Source organism: Gobio gobio, assembly GCF_949357685.1.
Source record: "Gobio gobio genome assembly, chromosome: 7".
Classification (NCBI taxonomy): domain Eukaryota; kingdom Metazoa; phylum Chordata; class Actinopteri; order Cypriniformes; family Gobionidae; genus Gobio; species Gobio gobio.
In genome coordinates this window covers 46,175,290-46,191,889 of record NC_137103.1, presented here as the reverse complement: position 1 = coordinate 46,191,889, position 16,600 = coordinate 46,175,290, and the positions used below count along the sequence as shown (strand labels likewise).

General features: G+C 38.0%; 1 protein-coding gene across 2 annotated transcripts in view; it reads left to right on the top strand.

Annotated features, from left to right (window-relative positions):
• The window catches only part of col5a2a (collagen, type V, alpha 2a), a 31,002-nt gene extending 14,442 nt beyond the window's left edge, over positions 1 to 16,560 (top strand). For both annotated transcript variants that reach the window (XM_079822098.1, XM_079822097.1), the window contains exons 8-54: positions 27 to 104; positions 1,508 to 1,552; positions 1,636 to 1,689; positions 3,181 to 3,234; positions 3,324 to 3,377; positions 3,464 to 3,517; positions 4,079 to 4,132; positions 4,316 to 4,360; positions 4,516 to 4,569; positions 4,684 to 4,728; positions 4,823 to 4,876; positions 5,048 to 5,146; positions 5,252 to 5,296; positions 5,388 to 5,486; positions 5,657 to 5,710; positions 5,867 to 5,974; positions 6,077 to 6,130; positions 6,207 to 6,305; positions 6,421 to 6,474; positions 6,569 to 6,667; positions 6,744 to 6,797; positions 7,253 to 7,306; positions 7,396 to 7,449; positions 7,542 to 7,595; positions 7,692 to 7,736; positions 7,825 to 7,923; positions 8,089 to 8,196; positions 8,283 to 8,336; positions 8,780 to 8,833; positions 8,920 to 8,973; positions 9,070 to 9,123; positions 9,234 to 9,341; positions 9,441 to 9,494; positions 9,573 to 9,626; positions 9,719 to 9,880; positions 9,957 to 10,064; positions 10,236 to 10,343; positions 10,448 to 10,501; positions 10,589 to 10,696; positions 10,781 to 10,834; positions 10,951 to 11,058; positions 11,202 to 11,255; positions 11,338 to 11,445; positions 11,520 to 11,826; positions 12,864 to 13,045; positions 13,217 to 13,459; positions 14,532 to 16,560. In XM_079822098.1, coding sequence (XP_079678224.1) covers positions 27 to 104; positions 1,508 to 1,552; positions 1,636 to 1,689; positions 3,181 to 3,234; positions 3,324 to 3,377; positions 3,464 to 3,517; positions 4,079 to 4,132; positions 4,316 to 4,360; positions 4,516 to 4,569; positions 4,684 to 4,728; positions 4,823 to 4,876; positions 5,048 to 5,146; positions 5,252 to 5,296; positions 5,388 to 5,486; positions 5,657 to 5,710; positions 5,867 to 5,974; positions 6,077 to 6,130; positions 6,207 to 6,305; positions 6,421 to 6,474; positions 6,569 to 6,667; positions 6,744 to 6,797; positions 7,253 to 7,306; positions 7,396 to 7,449; positions 7,542 to 7,595; positions 7,692 to 7,736; positions 7,825 to 7,923; positions 8,089 to 8,196; positions 8,283 to 8,336; positions 8,780 to 8,833; positions 8,920 to 8,973; positions 9,070 to 9,123; positions 9,234 to 9,341; positions 9,441 to 9,494; positions 9,573 to 9,626; positions 9,719 to 9,880; positions 9,957 to 10,064; positions 10,236 to 10,343; positions 10,448 to 10,501; positions 10,589 to 10,696; positions 10,781 to 10,834; positions 10,951 to 11,058; positions 11,202 to 11,255; positions 11,338 to 11,445; positions 11,520 to 11,826; positions 12,864 to 13,045; positions 13,217 to 13,459; positions 14,532 to 14,678 — 3,945 coding nt within the window. In that variant the 3' untranslated portion in view covers positions 14,679 to 16,560. The remainder of the gene's footprint in view (positions 1 to 26; positions 105 to 1,507; positions 1,553 to 1,635; positions 1,690 to 3,180; positions 3,235 to 3,323; positions 3,378 to 3,463; positions 3,518 to 4,078; positions 4,133 to 4,315; positions 4,361 to 4,515; positions 4,570 to 4,683; positions 4,729 to 4,822; positions 4,877 to 5,047; positions 5,147 to 5,251; positions 5,297 to 5,387; positions 5,487 to 5,656; positions 5,711 to 5,866; positions 5,975 to 6,076; positions 6,131 to 6,206; positions 6,306 to 6,420; positions 6,475 to 6,568; positions 6,668 to 6,743; positions 6,798 to 7,252; positions 7,307 to 7,395; positions 7,450 to 7,541; positions 7,596 to 7,691; positions 7,737 to 7,824; positions 7,924 to 8,088; positions 8,197 to 8,282; positions 8,337 to 8,779; positions 8,834 to 8,919; positions 8,974 to 9,069; positions 9,124 to 9,233; positions 9,342 to 9,440; positions 9,495 to 9,572; positions 9,627 to 9,718; positions 9,881 to 9,956; positions 10,065 to 10,235; positions 10,344 to 10,447; positions 10,502 to 10,588; positions 10,697 to 10,780; positions 10,835 to 10,950; positions 11,059 to 11,201; positions 11,256 to 11,337; positions 11,446 to 11,519; positions 11,827 to 12,863; positions 13,046 to 13,216; positions 13,460 to 14,531) is intronic.
• Positions 16,561 to 16,600: the final 40 nt, after the last annotated feature.

Sequence of the window (16,600 nt, the reverse complement as noted above, 5' to 3'; positions counted from 1 at the left end):
AAAGCCGATTGTCCTCTGTTACTTAGGGTGAGTTGGCTTCTCATATGGCCGGGGGATTTGCTGACAAAACAGGAGCTCAGCATGCTATGATGCCTGGAGTTCGGGTAAGTGGAGATTCTGTAATTTAAACAAAACAACAAAAAAATATTATATCTAATAACTCTTATATCATGACTGAGGTGCATCTGGGCACCTAACACACACACGCTCCCGGTTGCTACAGCAAAAATGGCTGTGTGTGTCCATAGTTTGCAAGGTTTGCAGTGTGTGTGTGTGTGTGTGTTCACGACACACTGCTCCAAACGTGTGTGCACTAACTTGGATGGGTTAAATGCAGAGGGCAAATTCCGAGTTTGGGTTACCATACTTGTCCTTCACATGTCACTTAAGTTACTTTGTTTATCCGTTTATTGACTGACACCTCTTCTGTCCCCATGTTGAGAGAAATCAGGTGCAGAGGTGTGCTGTAAACATGATGGTTGTTGTAGTTCTAGACTAAATGTGAGCATGCATTTACTCTTCTCACATGCACAAAAACAGATTCCTCAAAATGAACAAAAAACTGTCAAATGCAAACTCAGAATATTAGCAACACAAACCTGCAATAATAAATATGTTAAATAATATACTTTAGGGCCAGATTTACTTACAGCTTGTGCCAGTGCAAAGAAAACCCTCTTTTGGCGTTAAGTCAGGATTTACTAAAGACATGCACAGACAAATTAGCACTGAAAAGGCATGGACAGGGTTATTTTTGCGGCTGACCTTATTGCATATGCATTTGTAGATGCAAATTTTATGGGAGGAGAGGATTTAAATGGATCATGAAAGGTGATTTACCAAGGTTTGCAATAGTCAATTTACTGGTATTTGCGCCATTATTTACCACCCAAAGAAAGCATGTCTAAACCAGATGCTAATTTGTGCTGCTCTGGTAGATTGCATGTATTATGGAAATGATTTGGCTGCTTCTCTGTTATTTAATTGCACGTCGTCAGTAGATCACGTGCAGAAATGTTTGCTCCCATCCATGCTTTTTCAGACTTGTACTCTCATGCTAATTTGCCCTGTTTAATAAATCTGCCCCTTTATTTAATATTAACCAATTTATTAACCAATGTCTTTGCTGCTGACATTCATTGATCCCATTAAACCCTACTAATAGGATAAAATTACTTTAGATAAACATCACATCTGTGTTTTCTTTTTTTATTGCTGAAGTAAGATAAGTAATGTAACATTACTCTCCATAAAAAGTAACTTGAGTAATGCAGTTAGTTACTTTTAACACTGCGCATAGCCACTCACAAATGAGAAATATTACAGGAACTGTATCATACTGGCTTTACTGCAAGGTCAAGTTCAAAAGAGTAAGCTAGAGTGGCTACAGAATGAGAAAATTGCATCATTTGATTTGGGTGCTTTGTTGTGCCACACTACACAAAACGTGCTGTTTCGGAAGCTGTGAGTCTGTAATTGTTTCAGTAACAAAGCTATTTTTCAATAGGGGGAGGCTGGAACAAGGGGACCACCTGGGCCAAATGGGACACCAGTAAGTATTTGTTTGATAAGAAATTGTGTCTACACATATTTGGTCCAAAGAGGCATATTTCAAGTTTATACAATTTCCTGTAGGGGGCAGCAGGACCACAAGGACCTCCTGGTGATGTCGGAGATCCTGGGCCAATGGTAAGGAAACATGATTAATTGTCTCTTAAGACCTCATAATTTACTGGGGAAGTCTGTCCCACACTATTTATTTCAGTGCAATCATCAGCCAGGAAGGATAAACTCAAAAACTGCTGGTTGTTTGCATACTGCAGTCAATTTTCATGGCTCATTTATTAAAGGGAACCACAACTTTGGCTATTCACATTCTCAAAGAAAAGAAATTGTTGTAGTGGTTTTATACATGTACTACTTAACATTATTTTCCCACCATTCAGTGCTTTAACTTGTTTGGTTATCAGTTAGAACTTGAAACTGTAACGTATACTTAGATCAAAAAACCAATGAGGACATTTTGCAAATGATTTGATATGCGAAATATCAACATATAAGCTTGCACATTATGATGCACAGAAGACAGCATGAACTATACTTTGCAGATTATTGTTAACTAAAGTGACTTAATAGATAGTTTTGTATTATTTAAGAATTAAATATACAACAATACTGTGAGGATGTGCATTAGTTTTTGAGCATGAGATCATGAGAATGACTAATACACACACACACACACACAAAAAAACTTTCACTGTTGTTAGTTGCACTCAAATCATCCTTGTTCACATTACTTAAAAACTCATGTAGCTACATGAACTTACATTTACTGAGTAGTTTCTACTAAAAAATGTATATTGTCAGCTTTACTTAATAAGTGTTTGTTCGGTCAACTTAACATTGCTGAGTGAAACAAACAAACTGGGCTGTGGATCTTTAGTTCCTAGCATGCTTTGCAAGGGACTGCATTAGAAGAGTACATTTAGGGAATAAAGTGTTATTTTATGAGTTTTTTCAGTAAAGGGAAAGATGTTGTTACTTTATGTTAGTGTTTAATGTTCAGTTATGTTGGACATCTAGAGGAGTTTCTGTAATTTTGTGGTTATCATTATGCAGAAGAGTGGTGCCTGTGTTTAGGCTGTGGGGGCTCATTTACACACATTTATTAGATTAAATTCCTGCCCTCAATTAGTTTTGTTTCTAAAAATATGCTTGTTGTTATTTAATCGTTTTCCACTTACACTTGTAGAGCAAATAGTTAATTTAATAAGGTAAATTAAATTGATAAATGTGTTCACCTTACATAATAAACTTTTATAAATTTAACACAACATTATTAAGTAAACTGCACATACACATATTATGTAACGGTGCCAAATTCAAATGGTTTGCATTTACTGAAATAAATGTTGTCAGCTTTACTTGAATTTCTTTTGTTCATATAACTAAATTGTTATTTGTTAACATGACTAAATACAGTTGCGTGGAACCACTTGACACTGCTTTTTAAAGTACATTCAACAAGTATTTTTTTTTTTAGTGTAGAGCTGAATCAGTGCTGCATATCCACCCTTTATAAATTCCAAAATTTTATTATTCAAGCCTCTTTAAAAAATTATAGTACATTGGGGTATTAATGTTTTAATCATCTTTTGGTAATTACTTTCTGTGTTGTAGGGTGGCTCCGGCCAGAGAGGACCAGAGGGTCCCGCAGGGAAGCCTGGTGAAGATGTGAGTACTCTATGCTTTCATCATGGGCATCCTCACAACAATGTGGAAAAAATAAACAGGATCTGAAATTGAATTTTTTGTTGTCATAGGGAGAAGCAGGGACTCCAGGAAGTTCAGGAGAAATGGGATTTCCTGGATCTGCGGTAATATTTGACATTGTTCATTAGCAGCTTTTATCATTGGATTGTGTTTGCATTTAAATGTATGTTTAAATAACTTTTGTGCTCAGGGAGCAAGAGGATTTCCAGGGACACCGGGGCCTCCAGGCTTAAAGGGCCACAGAGTGAGTCAATTCTTAATCCCTAGGCCTCATTTAAGATTTACAAATCTGACATGCATTATTAGTGGTCTCAGATTTTTTAACCTAACTGATTAATATGCTCTTTCAATATCATATCACACTTTTGTCAACTGTTAGAATCTGATTCTCATGGTCTGTGGATCTTTATTGAGTTTGCTTGAATTTTCAAACCATCATTGTTCTGGAATTACTTGCAGATCATCCATCAGGCCATCAGTTTTGTCTTACGCCACATTAAACACCAGCAAGCCAGACAAGAAACTCAGAACAAGAAGTCAGATTTCACACAAAGAATGTTAAAAAAAACGAAATATACAATTGTTACGTTTGACAATAAGGAATTGCAGCTTATTTTGCACAACCAACTATTCAGTACAAAGTTCCTTTGGTTGACAAAAAATATATAGGCCTATAAATACTTTGTAGAATGTACAAAGAATGATTTTTAAGTTAACAGTTCAAAACTTCATTCGTATTGTTTATTTTAGGTTTGTAGATGGAGTCTACCAAAAAATAATCATGTTATTTCCTTTAATAATTCAGGGGCACCAAGGTCCATTTGGTCTTAAAGGAGAACGTGGAGCCGTGGGATCAAAGGTTCAGTTTTTGCAAATATAAAATTCACCGTTAATATTGACAAAGCTTTAAAAGAGTAGACTTTATTTGAGTACTTCGTAGTTGTCTATTCATATACTGTATATACACACATATTAAATGTGATAACCATTTCATGTTTCTAAGTACATTCACCATATATTAATGTTTTCATTATTATTTTAGGGTGAATCTGGTGGATCCGGTGCAATGGGTGCCCCCGGTTCTATGGTAAGAAAACTGCAACACAATACAATAGAAACTTTGGTTAAACTATAATCATTATTGACGTGGATCTAGTAATAATGTTCTTCATTCTTAAATTTACACAAATGCTTCTAGCCTTATTTCCAATAAAAAATAAAATGGCCTATTGTTAAATGCAGGGTCCCAGTGGAATGCCAGGAGAAAGAGGACGTCCAGGCCCTGGTGGCACATCGGTGAGGGCAAAAACATTAAGAGTGATAGCGTTCTTCAGATGACTTAAAATAGAGATGTATTGATTTTGTTTTTATTCTTAATACTATTAGTTATCTTTATCTTTTGTATTTCAGGGTATGCGTGGTGCTCAAGGAAATGTCGGAAAACCAGGTCCAATGGTAAAACATTTTAATCAACCAAAAGATAAAGTGTGAAATACCAAGCAACTGCAAACCTCATGATGCTCATTTCTAACTGTTTAATTGTTTTAAGGGTCCTTTGGGAATTAATGGTGCCCCAGGGTATCCTGGAGGTCCAGGCATGAAGGTTGGTTATAAGACTCTATACATGTGTTTTGTGTCATTTATTAAGTACTGTATATAGCTACCAATGATAGCTTTATATATTTTAATAGATTGTAATAGTTCAGCTGAACATTAACACTACCTTACGTCGTTGATAAATCTCGTATTAAAAAGGAATACAATTGCTGTACAGGGTCAACCAGGACCTACAGGTGTGAGGGGACCAGAAGGACCACAGGGACAGAGAGGAGAGACAGGACATCAAGGCAGAGCTGGGCCAACTGGACAACAAGTATGTTTGTGATAATCATTTTTTACACCACTACATGATCGCAAATCCTGAGTCAATTATTTAATAATATGTAATGCAAAATAAACATGATTCTGAATTTTTCAGGGGCCTATGGGCACTGATGGTGGTCCAGGTTCTAAAGGGCCAGTGGTATGTTATGATGTTAAATGTTAAAATATTGCAATTTCCATTGAATTATGAATGCAGATATTGGCAATTAACAAAATATTATTTTCTCCAGGGAGCTGCTGGTCCTCAGGGTCCTGTTGGTCTGCTTGGCCCAAATGGCCCACCAGGACCTCAGGGAAGCACCGGACAGCCTGGGATCAAAGGTCAAGGGGTAAGGCATTCTTCATTCGCATTGTGGCATATTTTGTTGTGTTTATATAACATAAAATCATAACATAAACATAAAATCATTCAATGTATATGTATGTACTATTTGTCGCTAAAAATGTGTCTCTGGAAACTAATAATTTAAAAACTGACCTTTTTTGTGTTTGTGTTTAGGGAGATGTAGGTGTTGCTGGATTTAAAGGAGAGGCTGGACCTAAAGGAGAACCTGTAAGTTTTGATTGAATAATACTGTAAACCTATATATCGTTTTTAAGTTAATGATAAAATATATGCAATTTGTGCACCACCTCAAAAATGTTCCAACTAGTAAAAAACTAGGAGATGTTTTTTTTTTTTTAAAGACGCAAATTACCTTTGTCATAGGGTCCACCAGGATCACAGGGAGTAATCGGACCTCAGGGAGAGGAAGGAAAACGTGGAACCAGAGGAGATCCTGGTTCTGTTGGCCCTCTCGGGCCTGTTGGTGAGAGAGTGAGTCTAGTTTTCCATTTATTACCTATGTTACAGCAAACTGATGTGAATGCATTTGCGAAACTAACTCAATTTCCATGGGATTTTTATTGCCTAATTTAGGGGGCACCTGGAAACCGAGGCTTCCCTGGTCAAGATGGCTTACAGGGTCCAAAGGTAATAAGAGACTATTATCTAGTTGAATATAATTAGCTGAATACTGAAAGAATACTTTTGTTCATACTCATCTAAGGGTGCACAAGGTGACCGTGGAACTACAGGAACCTCTGGCCCCAAAGGCTCTACTGGAGATCCAGGGAGAACAGGTGAACCAGGTCTACCAGGCGCAAGAGTAAGTGAAATTTGCCATGCCTTGTATCCTTATAATAGAATAGTTGAGGGCAAAATGCACTAACTCCTCTTTCAAATACAGCTCTAATTCATGTTTTGCATTCTTTTTTTCTCAGGGTTTGACAGGGACACCTGGAGTTCAGGGTGCAGAAGGAAAGCCAGGACCACTGGTACATTTATCTGATGTTTTTCATTCATGACTGGAATAAAACATCCACATTTTTAACAGCAAATAAAGAAATGTTTCTATTCACTTTTCTACAGGGTGGTCCAGGTGAGGACGGGCGGCCAGGGCCTGCAGGGTCAACCGGAACAAGAGGCCCTCCCGGAACTATGGGACCAATAGGCCCAAAGGGTTTTAGCGTGAGTGGAATTTTCATTTATTTATTAATGTATTGCTTATGAGAACAAAACTTATAATTTTTTACAAATATTTTAGGGGGATCCAGGAAAGGCAGGTGAGCAGGGATCTGCTGGAGTTTCTGGGCAGAGGGTGAGTAACGGCAGTTAAACATATTAAATCATATTGCTCACAGTAATTACTGGTGCTTGCTAAGGCAAGAATTGCTATTACTATCGCTCATATTTAATTAATAGTAAAAATAAATAAATTAAACACAAAGCATGCACACGAGAGCATGGCTATGCTAGAGACATTCTGGACAAACATTGTGTGCCTTCCAGGTAACAAAAGTATCAAATAAATCTTACAGAATTTCTTTTGACTTTGCAACACTCAAGGCAACTGCATAGCAATATGCCAAAAAAAACTAAACAAAAACATCTCAGAACATCCTAGTAACCACATTGAGATGCCCTGGTCGTGGCAGCACTATAATATAATGACAGCTAATTATTTTATGACCACACTCCACTAACGTTTTAACATTCACAAAATTTAAATCTTGTTCTAACTAAAATGTAGCCGTTCCCTTCAACTTTTCGTAGGGCCCACCTGGGAAAGATGGAGAAGTAGGCCCAGCTGGTCCACCAGGTCCACATGTAAGTGTGCCATTTTGTCTATTTATTATATTTACAGTTAGAAAAGTACAATTAGAGTTTGATCTATTATTTTCTTTAATGATTTTCAGGGTCCAGCAGGTGAAAGAGGTGAACAGGGACCTCCCGGAATGCATGGTTTCCAGGTGCGTGATTAATGACTATTTAATCATTCAAATGTATTATTTTCTTTCTTGTTATCTAACTCTTTTATAATATCTCCTTACCTGTTTCTCAGGGTTTACCGGGCCCAGCAGGTGCTCCTGGAGAGGGAGGAAAACCTGGTGATCAGGTTAGTTCAACACACATAAAACGTCAAATTCTTTGAAAAACAGATGACAAAAAGGGACAAAAGGCAGTGCTAATTATCTCTCTTTCTCTTTTTAAGGGTATCCCTGGTGAGGGTGGCCCTGTAGGCCAAATTGGGCCACGGGTGAGTTCTAGTTTTACCTGTAACTTCTGTAAACACACGTTGTTGATGTCAAGACATGTCTTTAATGGTCAGTCTATTAATTTAACAGGGTGAACGTGGAATTCCAGGAGAGAGAGGAGAACTGGGATCTGCTGGTCTGCCTGGAGCCAAAGGTATCCCAGGGGCAAATGGTCCTGATGGCCCAAAGGTAGAATGGAGCTTGACTTACTGTATATTGAAAAAAGAATACACCTTTAGAAATAAGCACACTTCAGTTTTACTATGCAGGTGACTTATAATCCTGACATACTGTATGTAATTTGTTATTAATGCTTTAAAATGCTAATTCATCATTCTATTGAATTTGTTGTAGGGTAGCCCTGGGCCTACTGGTACATTGGGGGATCCAGGCCCTCCTGGTCTGCAGGGAATGCCAGGTGAAAGAGGGATCTCTGGCCCACCTGGTCCAAAAGGAGACAGAGTGAGTAGTAATGCAATTGGATTTACAGTACATAGATATTCGCATAGTGTCGTTTTTTTTTTTAAACCTCTTCTTCACACATTTAGGGAGCTATTGGTGAGAAAGGATCAGAGGGAACTCCAGGAAGTGATGGTGCAAGGGTAATTATCAGTGTATTTTCCCATTCAATCCCATGAATTGAGTTGTTCTCAAATGGTGGGTTGTAAGTCATTTTGACAAACAATAAAAAAATTATATATAATAATAAAAAATAATTAATTAGCTGTGATAGTGGCCTATTCAGACAATTCCTATTTAGATGTATTTTTTTATTTTTCAGCAAAACTAGTTGAGAACCACTGTCTTAATTTATCTCTCTGTGATTTTCAGTGAATTATATTTGAAAGAAACATTAAGACTTGAAATGTAACGCATAAATCTCAATATGCAATAAGCTTATGTTAGTAATTGAACAGAGAATGAACTGTACAAGACTTGTTCAAGCAGGCCAGATCATAGATGCACGCAAAATAATTAACTCATGAAAGATTTTGATATGCATGAAAGGATAATTTCATACTGACATTTTGCCTCTCTCATGTAGGGCTTGACAGGCCCAGTTGGCCCTGCAGGACCGGCTGGCCCAAGTGGTGAAAAGGTACATAGGATCATTTATTGTCAATATTTTTTGGTAATATTGTTTTCTTTTAAGGACCACATAATTCTAACGTAATGTTTTAACAGGGAGAATCAGGTCCTAAGGGACCACCTGGACCTCAAGGATCAAGAGCAATGCCAGTGAGTTGATATTTGACACTCAAATACAGAAAGCAACAATCTTTCAAATTAGCTGAATATTTTGATTTATTAACAAATATTTGTGCTAAAACCAAGGGATCCCGTGGTGAACCTGGACCAATAGGTGCTGTAGGCTTTGTTGGACCACCTGTAAGTAGAAATTTTGAAATCTGGCAGAAAACTGTTTGATATTGTATGCACTAAGCTTTTTTTCAGATCAGTGAACTGGTTCTGAACATGGTACACTTTCAAAACAACAGGGTCTTGATGGTCAGCCCGGTGCAAAAGGACCACCAGGAGAGCCTGGACAAAAGGGTGATGCAGGATCTCCTGGCCATCAAGGGTTGTCTGGTCCTCCAGGGCCACAGGTGATAAAACACTTGCATAAATAATTTGTATTTATTTATAATTTTTGCTATGAAGAAGCTAGTAAATTAATAATATCTCTCTAACATGTGTGACTACAGGGTAAATTTGGTGTGGCTGGACCAAAGGGTGGTAGAGGAACACAGGGGGCACCTGTAAGTGTAGCTGTGAAAACAATTACTATATAATGCGTTTTGAATGACTAGTCAGTAAACATACCTCATACTGTTTAGGGCCCAACAGGTTTCCCTGGATCTGCTGGAAGAGTTGGCCCACCTGGTCCAACGGTATGTTGCATGTATTACAAAGGTTTACAATTACAAATCAGAACTCAAAACTAAAAAAAAATGTCAAGCCCTTAATAATTTGTTTTTTTTAGGGTCCTCTTGGTGAGCCAGGTCCACTTGGTCTTCCTGGAAAAGAGGGTCCACCTGGTCTTCGAGGAGATCATGGACCTCCAGGACGCCAGGGAGAAAGAGGTCCACCTGGGCCTTCTGGAGGCCCTGGAGACAAAGGAGATTCTGGGGAAGATGGACCATCAGTAAGGGCACCCGACATTTCTCTGAAATACTAAAAGTAAAAACAAGAACCAGAACCTAAACAGTTATTTCCATTAGGGACCTGATGGTCCACCAGGTCCTGCTGGAACAACGGGGCAAAGAGGAATTGTAGGCCTTCCTGGTCAAAGAGGAGAACGTGGAATGCCGGGACTCCCTGGACCAGCTGTTAGTATCCATTAAATATTAAAATACTAAAGAAATATTAAATAGAACTTGAGCTTTGCCTCAGGTAATGGTTTACTGTTCTCTAGGGTATACATATTAAATGACATCTAAGATAACTTCAGGTTCAACTTCAAGACCTCCTCTAATCTGCTTGCGGATTGTCACATGTAGGGTCCTCCAGGAAAACAGGGCACATCAGGATCCTCAGGAGACAAAGGACCTCCTGGCCCAGTTGGGGTGCCTGGCGCTAATGGACCTCGGGGAGATCCTGGACCTGATGTAAAACAAATTTTATATAATCGTTGAAATGAAAAGAGTTACTTTGCTCAATAAATAAATATGCTAATTTTTAACTCAACGGTAAAGCAAATTTTGTTTATTAGGGACCTGCTGGATCTGATGGCCCACCAGGAAAGGAAGGTGTCATAGGAACTCAGGTGTGACCCAAAAACATCAAATGACACATTTCTGAATCTTTAATTCAAGCTGTTTGTGCCAATCTTACAGAGTTGCTTATTTTTAAGGGTGATCGAGGAGATCCAGGCCCAGAGGGTTTGATTGGATCTGTAGGACAACCTGGTACCCCTGGTCCTGTCGGTGCAACTGGAGGCATTGGAAAGAGAGGAGAGTCTGTAAGTCCCATATTTTCTTTATGTATACTAGAATGAGATCTCTAAAGCATTTTGGCTTACTTTTTCTTCCCACTGTCTTGTCAGGGTTCAAAAGGACCCTCTGGCCCTCCAGGTCCTGCTGGAAAACGAGGACTCACAGTAAGAAATCTATGAAATAGCACAACTTGGCATAATTAGAAAGGCTTTATTTACCATAAATTTGCTGACTAAAACAACAACATAACTGCTCCTTCATTTCCAACTATCTATTTAAGGGACCCCAAGGACCAAGAGGAGATAAGGGAGATCTGGGTGACCATGGAGAAAGAGGACAGAAGGGTCACAGAGGATTTGCAGGCTTACAAGGTCTTCCTGGACCACCAGTAAGTTATAACAAATAGAAAGTTGTTTCAAAGCTTGCATCGTCTGCACCCAGTCTATAAATAATTGAATATATAAGCAATATAATATAAGTGAAGCTTTTTTTCCCGCCATCATAACCTTTTACATTTACTTATTTTTTTAGGGCACAACTGGAGAACAGGGAGCCCCAGGCATTGTTGGTCCAAATGGACAAAGGGTATGCATTTAACTTGTTTAATGTGAGTGGTTTACAAGTAGTCAAAAGGTAATCAATGTCATTTAAATTATTTGTCTCACAGGGACCTCCCGGGCCCTTTGGCCCACCTGGAAAGGAAGGGTACATTGGACAGCCTGGACCTATGGGACCTCCTGGTTCAAGAGGGACTAGTGGTGATATTGGACCAGAGGCAAGTTCAACCTTCATACCATCTCACATAATATTAATACTTAGATGGCTACTTATTTTTGTCATCATGCTTAGGGACCTCCTGGAGAACCTGGCCCACCTGGCCCTCCCGGATCTCCTGGACCTCCCACTGCGGCTATGGACGATCTTTTTGGTGGGCCTCAAGATTATGATAATGGTCCTCCTCCCCCAGAGTTCAGTGAGGACGAGGCTCTTCCCAATAGTAACTCTACAGGCATGTTCCAAGCTGATCCTGGAGTTCAGGCTACTTTGAAGGCTCTGAGCAGCCAGATTGATAGCATGCGTAGCCCTGACGGTAGTAGAAAGCATCCTGCCAGAACTTGTGAGGACTTGAAACAATGCTACCCTCAAAAAAAGAATGGTAAGTTAATAGTATTGCACAGGCATGTACTGTATTATAACCAACATACTAAGTAGGCCACTGACTTGCTAAATCAGTAGCCTACATATACCAACTGAGGCTCATTAGAAAAACGTGCCTGCAGCGACATTTCTGCACATAAATAACTTTACAATGCTTCTTGCAAGTTTCACAACAGTTTCAAACTGAAATGTCCAGTGAGTGATGCTTAAGCCACCTTCATTTTTATCTGAAACAGAGGAACGTGAGTCTGGTATTATTTTATAGCATTGGTTGTTGTAGGTAGGCTATCATGGCACTCCTGAAGTGAAATCTCCATCGAGTTTGAAAATAACGTACCAGCTACACTAATCCCTACCCTAAAGTTAGCATTAACAAAATTGTGAGATAAAATTGCATTTGCTGAAGCACCCATGCTGTTTGAACTGAACCAAAACTGAGAATCGAATCAGTAACTTTTGTTACCAGTCTGACTTTCTAACCATTAGGCCATGACTGTCCCAAATATGCATATGCGTAACCGGTCCTACTCAACCCGCTTTGATCGGGATTCGAACCAATGGTCTCCGGCGTAGGAGGCTGGAGCGCTAACAAGGACGCTAAAGACCGCAGCCAAATCATACACTATGGTAAATGTGTTTTGAGGTCAAAACATTGTATTGTGCAAGCAACCACATGGAAAGGTCTTTAATAATCTGCCTCTGTAATCAGAATTTGGTGAACATGAATAAAAACAATGTTTCACTGCCATTAGTAGTCATTTCAGCTGTATGTATAGGTACGTTTTTGGAGTTTTGCAAAAATGTAGGTAAGGGGCACGTTTTTCCAATGACCCTAGGTTAACATACAGTTATTTATAGCAAAATACTTTTAGACAGTTTTTACAGCATGTTTTCAATAGTATCACTATTCTAACATCCTCATTGCGGCTTGATACCATTGTAGCTGTTATTTTGAATAAGAATCAAAACAATTTCCCATAATTACTAATGCTTGTGAAATCAAACATCCCCAAATCTTTCATCTCTACATCATAGGTGAATACTGGGTGGATCCAAACCAGGGCAGCGCAGAGGACGCCATTAAAGTTCATTGCAATATGGACACTGGCGAGACATGCATCTCCGCAATCCCCTCCAGCATCCCCCGGAAGTCATGGTGGAGCTCCCCAGGAAACAAACCTGTCTGGTTTGGAGCCAATATGAATGGAGGAACATATGTAAGCGCGACTCCTATGAAAATGTTGTTTAATCATGTAAATTGCTTGAGCTTAATCAGTGCTATAGTATTTAGAATACAAGATAACATTATGTGGCAAGAAGTAATAGAATTATCTTTCACACAAAACTGTACGTGTCTGTTATTCATTTCTTTTTATGTCTTTATGAAGTTTACTTACGGGAACAAAGACCAGCCAGCCAACACTGTCACAGTTCAGATGACTTTCATCCGTCTGCTCTCCAAAGAGGCATCACAAACGATCACTTACCACTGCAAGAACACTGTGGGCTACAAGGATGAATCAAGTGGAAATCTCAAGAAAGCAGTCATCCTCAAAGCTTCAAATGATCTAGAGCTCAAAGCTGAGGGAAATAACCGCTTTAGATACACTGTCCTTGAGGACAGCTGCTCGGTAAGTACACTGCAGAACATAATTTGTATGAAAGTTTCAAAACCTAGTAAGCTGTCTTGCTCTCCACTGCCTACATTTTCTAAGGCAGCCTAACTCAAAATGGAACCTTGTAATTGAGGATTGGATTTAGAACACTCTGCATAGACAGCAACCTTGTGCATCAATACAAACAGCATTAGTTTATTTTAGCATGTTGCTAAGCTAACAAAACATTACTATGCAAAAGAATACTTTGGTATCATATGCTGTATATACTTTTTACAATGCATCATGTTAAAAGTACAGCGAGTTGCATGATCAGACTACATTTTCCCCAAAATAACTAAGTAATACATTACTTTTAAATTTACAATAAAATATCTGAATTTTGTCATTTATTGGCTGACACCTCTCCTGTCCTCGTGTTGAGAGAAATGGGGAGTAAGTGCAGAGGCGTTGTGTGCGCTGTGAAAACATGATTGTAGTTCAAGACTAAATGAGCATGTATTTACTCATCTCACTTGCAGAAAAACAGATTCAGCACTCCTTAAAAGGAATAAAAACTGTAAAAGGGAATATTACGCAATAATTGTTAATACAAACATACTTTCCCCCGGTTTCACAGACAAGGCTTAAGCTAGTCCCAGACTAAAATGCATGTTTGGGCTGTTTTAACTGAAAGAAACTTGCACTGACATATCTAAAATATGTCAGTCAGTGCCATTGTTTTGTCTCAAGATGCACACCAGTAATATTTGTATATAAGGCATGTTTATAAAAGCTACTTAAAAGGTACCTAATTGAACTAAGGCCTAATCCTGGCTTACTCTAAGCCCGGTCTGTGAAACCGGGCCGATATGTATTTAGTCAAGTCAAGTCACCTTTATTTATATAGTGCTTTTTACAATACCGATTGATTCAAAGCAGCTTCACAGTGTTAAACAGGAAAATAATGCAACAGAATTTGATTCGGCTGTACAGCTGCTCTGGAGAAAACGGTGATGTTATCCAGCTCATTTCAATTATCAAATAGTGACAATGCGCACTACAAGTGCCCCCATACAAACCTAAATGAATGCGTTTCTCTTCACAGCAAGCAAATGGTAAGTGGGGCAAGACGGTGTTTGAATACAGGACCCAGAAAACAGCAAGACTACCTATTGTGGATATTGCACCTGTGGACATTGGAGGTTCAAACCAGGAGTTTGGTATCGATATCGGGCCCGTGTGCTTCTTGTAAATCAAGGAGTAGAGATGCATTGAAGAGAATCCTGAGACTCTTAAAGTGACTGCTGACGAGATCAGCCTTGTACATACAGAGCATTGGACTTTTCTGGCCCTTTAGTGAGATATTTATTGTGCCTTCCAAGCGTTTCAAGAAAACAACCGCTCCAAAAGGTTTTCACAGAATGGTCCCTTGAAAAAAGGAATTCAATTTAACTGAATTTTTATACTACAAGACTATCCATCAACTGCTGTTTTAAATTGGCATGGCCATTGCAAGTAATAGAGTAATGATGATGCACACTGTACCAACACTATAGTTACATTAAAATCATCTGGATTTGCCTGTTTTCATTACAGTATGTTTTTTATTTTTTTGTATTATTTTTTACAAACAAAAATGGTGCTATAGAGGAAGTTGAGTATTTTTTTGACTCCCAAAACTGCACTTTTGAACATTCACCTTGTAATTACTTTCAAACCGAATTTACAATTAAAGATGAAAACATTTCTTCATTAGTGCAAGCTACCTCGTTTCTATAAACTGGCGAAAGCTGACAACAGACTTGCTGTACGTGAATTCTGATAAGGAGCTGTACGACTGGTTGTATTTCTCTCATCAAAAGGTACAAAGCAGGGTAAGGAAATGCAAATAAAATTAAATGCATCTGAGACTCCTTTGTTAAAAGGTGCATTATTATTTCTCTTTCCCGAAATAAAAACCAAGTATCCAAGCATACCACAAGTGCAATGCTGGAGTTATATTTTTCCTCTAGTGATCTTAAAGTAGCACTTGCATTAGTTTTATGTTTTAAATGATTTTTGTAAAGGTAAAAGGCACAATGCTGGAGCAGTTAAATAAATTAGAGCAGTAGTGACATTTTTTATGGTCATATTTTCTAAAGCATGCAGGTAATACCTATCACTCTTGCGCTTTTTCTTCTTTTATCATCATTTTATCCTATTTTAGAACTCTTTTAAGCCATTTGGTATGGCTTTGAAGCTAATCTCATGTATTTGCTTTGCAAATTAAACATATCCTCAGTACCATTTTATTGAATCAATCAAAGTTTTTCTTCCTCTTTTTTCTTGACTTTTGAAGATGCTTGTTTCTTTCCTTACGTTTTAAGCATGAAAATATATTTTTTAATTAATAAAAATGTAAGATATTGCTTTGCTTCATTACATCTATAACTTGTTAGAGTGGTTAACTTGTGCAATTTTGTTCAAACTTGTCAGAATGTTTATATTTTGATGATTATTTTTATTTTTGCTTTGAGCAAATAATACGATATGGCAGGGATAATACTAGTTTAAATTTTTTCTTTTTTTTTCTATGTATAAAAATCATTTAATTGAGCACAATTGTCATACATGATCAGAATAGGAGCAGAAAACATGGTTATTTTATTAACAGGAAGTGTGCTTTTATGAATCTTGTGTGAATGTTATTATGCCTTGTATATGTTCTTCAGACAGGCTTTCTACAGGTTTCTACAACAATTGCACGGATTGAAATATCTTGGTGCAGGACGACTATGAACGGGAAAGCACTTTTGTTGAACATTCAAAGGATGGGAAAGATCAGCTTACCTGAGCAGCGATCTGAGAAGAATGCGATGCTCTTCAGAAAGACACACTTATGAACAGCACACAGAACATTACATAATTGAGCCAAATTACATTTTGAATTTGAGAAATTGTGAATTAGGGAGGAAAACATAACATTTGAAGCTTTTATACTAATTTCAAGAGAGTATATTTAAAACACAAACATGTGTGCTGAACATTAATGGTACTTAAGTATATAATGATTATTTTACTGTAATATTACAATTTCTTCACATTGTATTTTCTATACATTATCTTCCACTTGAAATAAATTACTTAAACACTATAGCATGTGGGTGACAATTTGTTGAGCCACCAAAAAAAGGT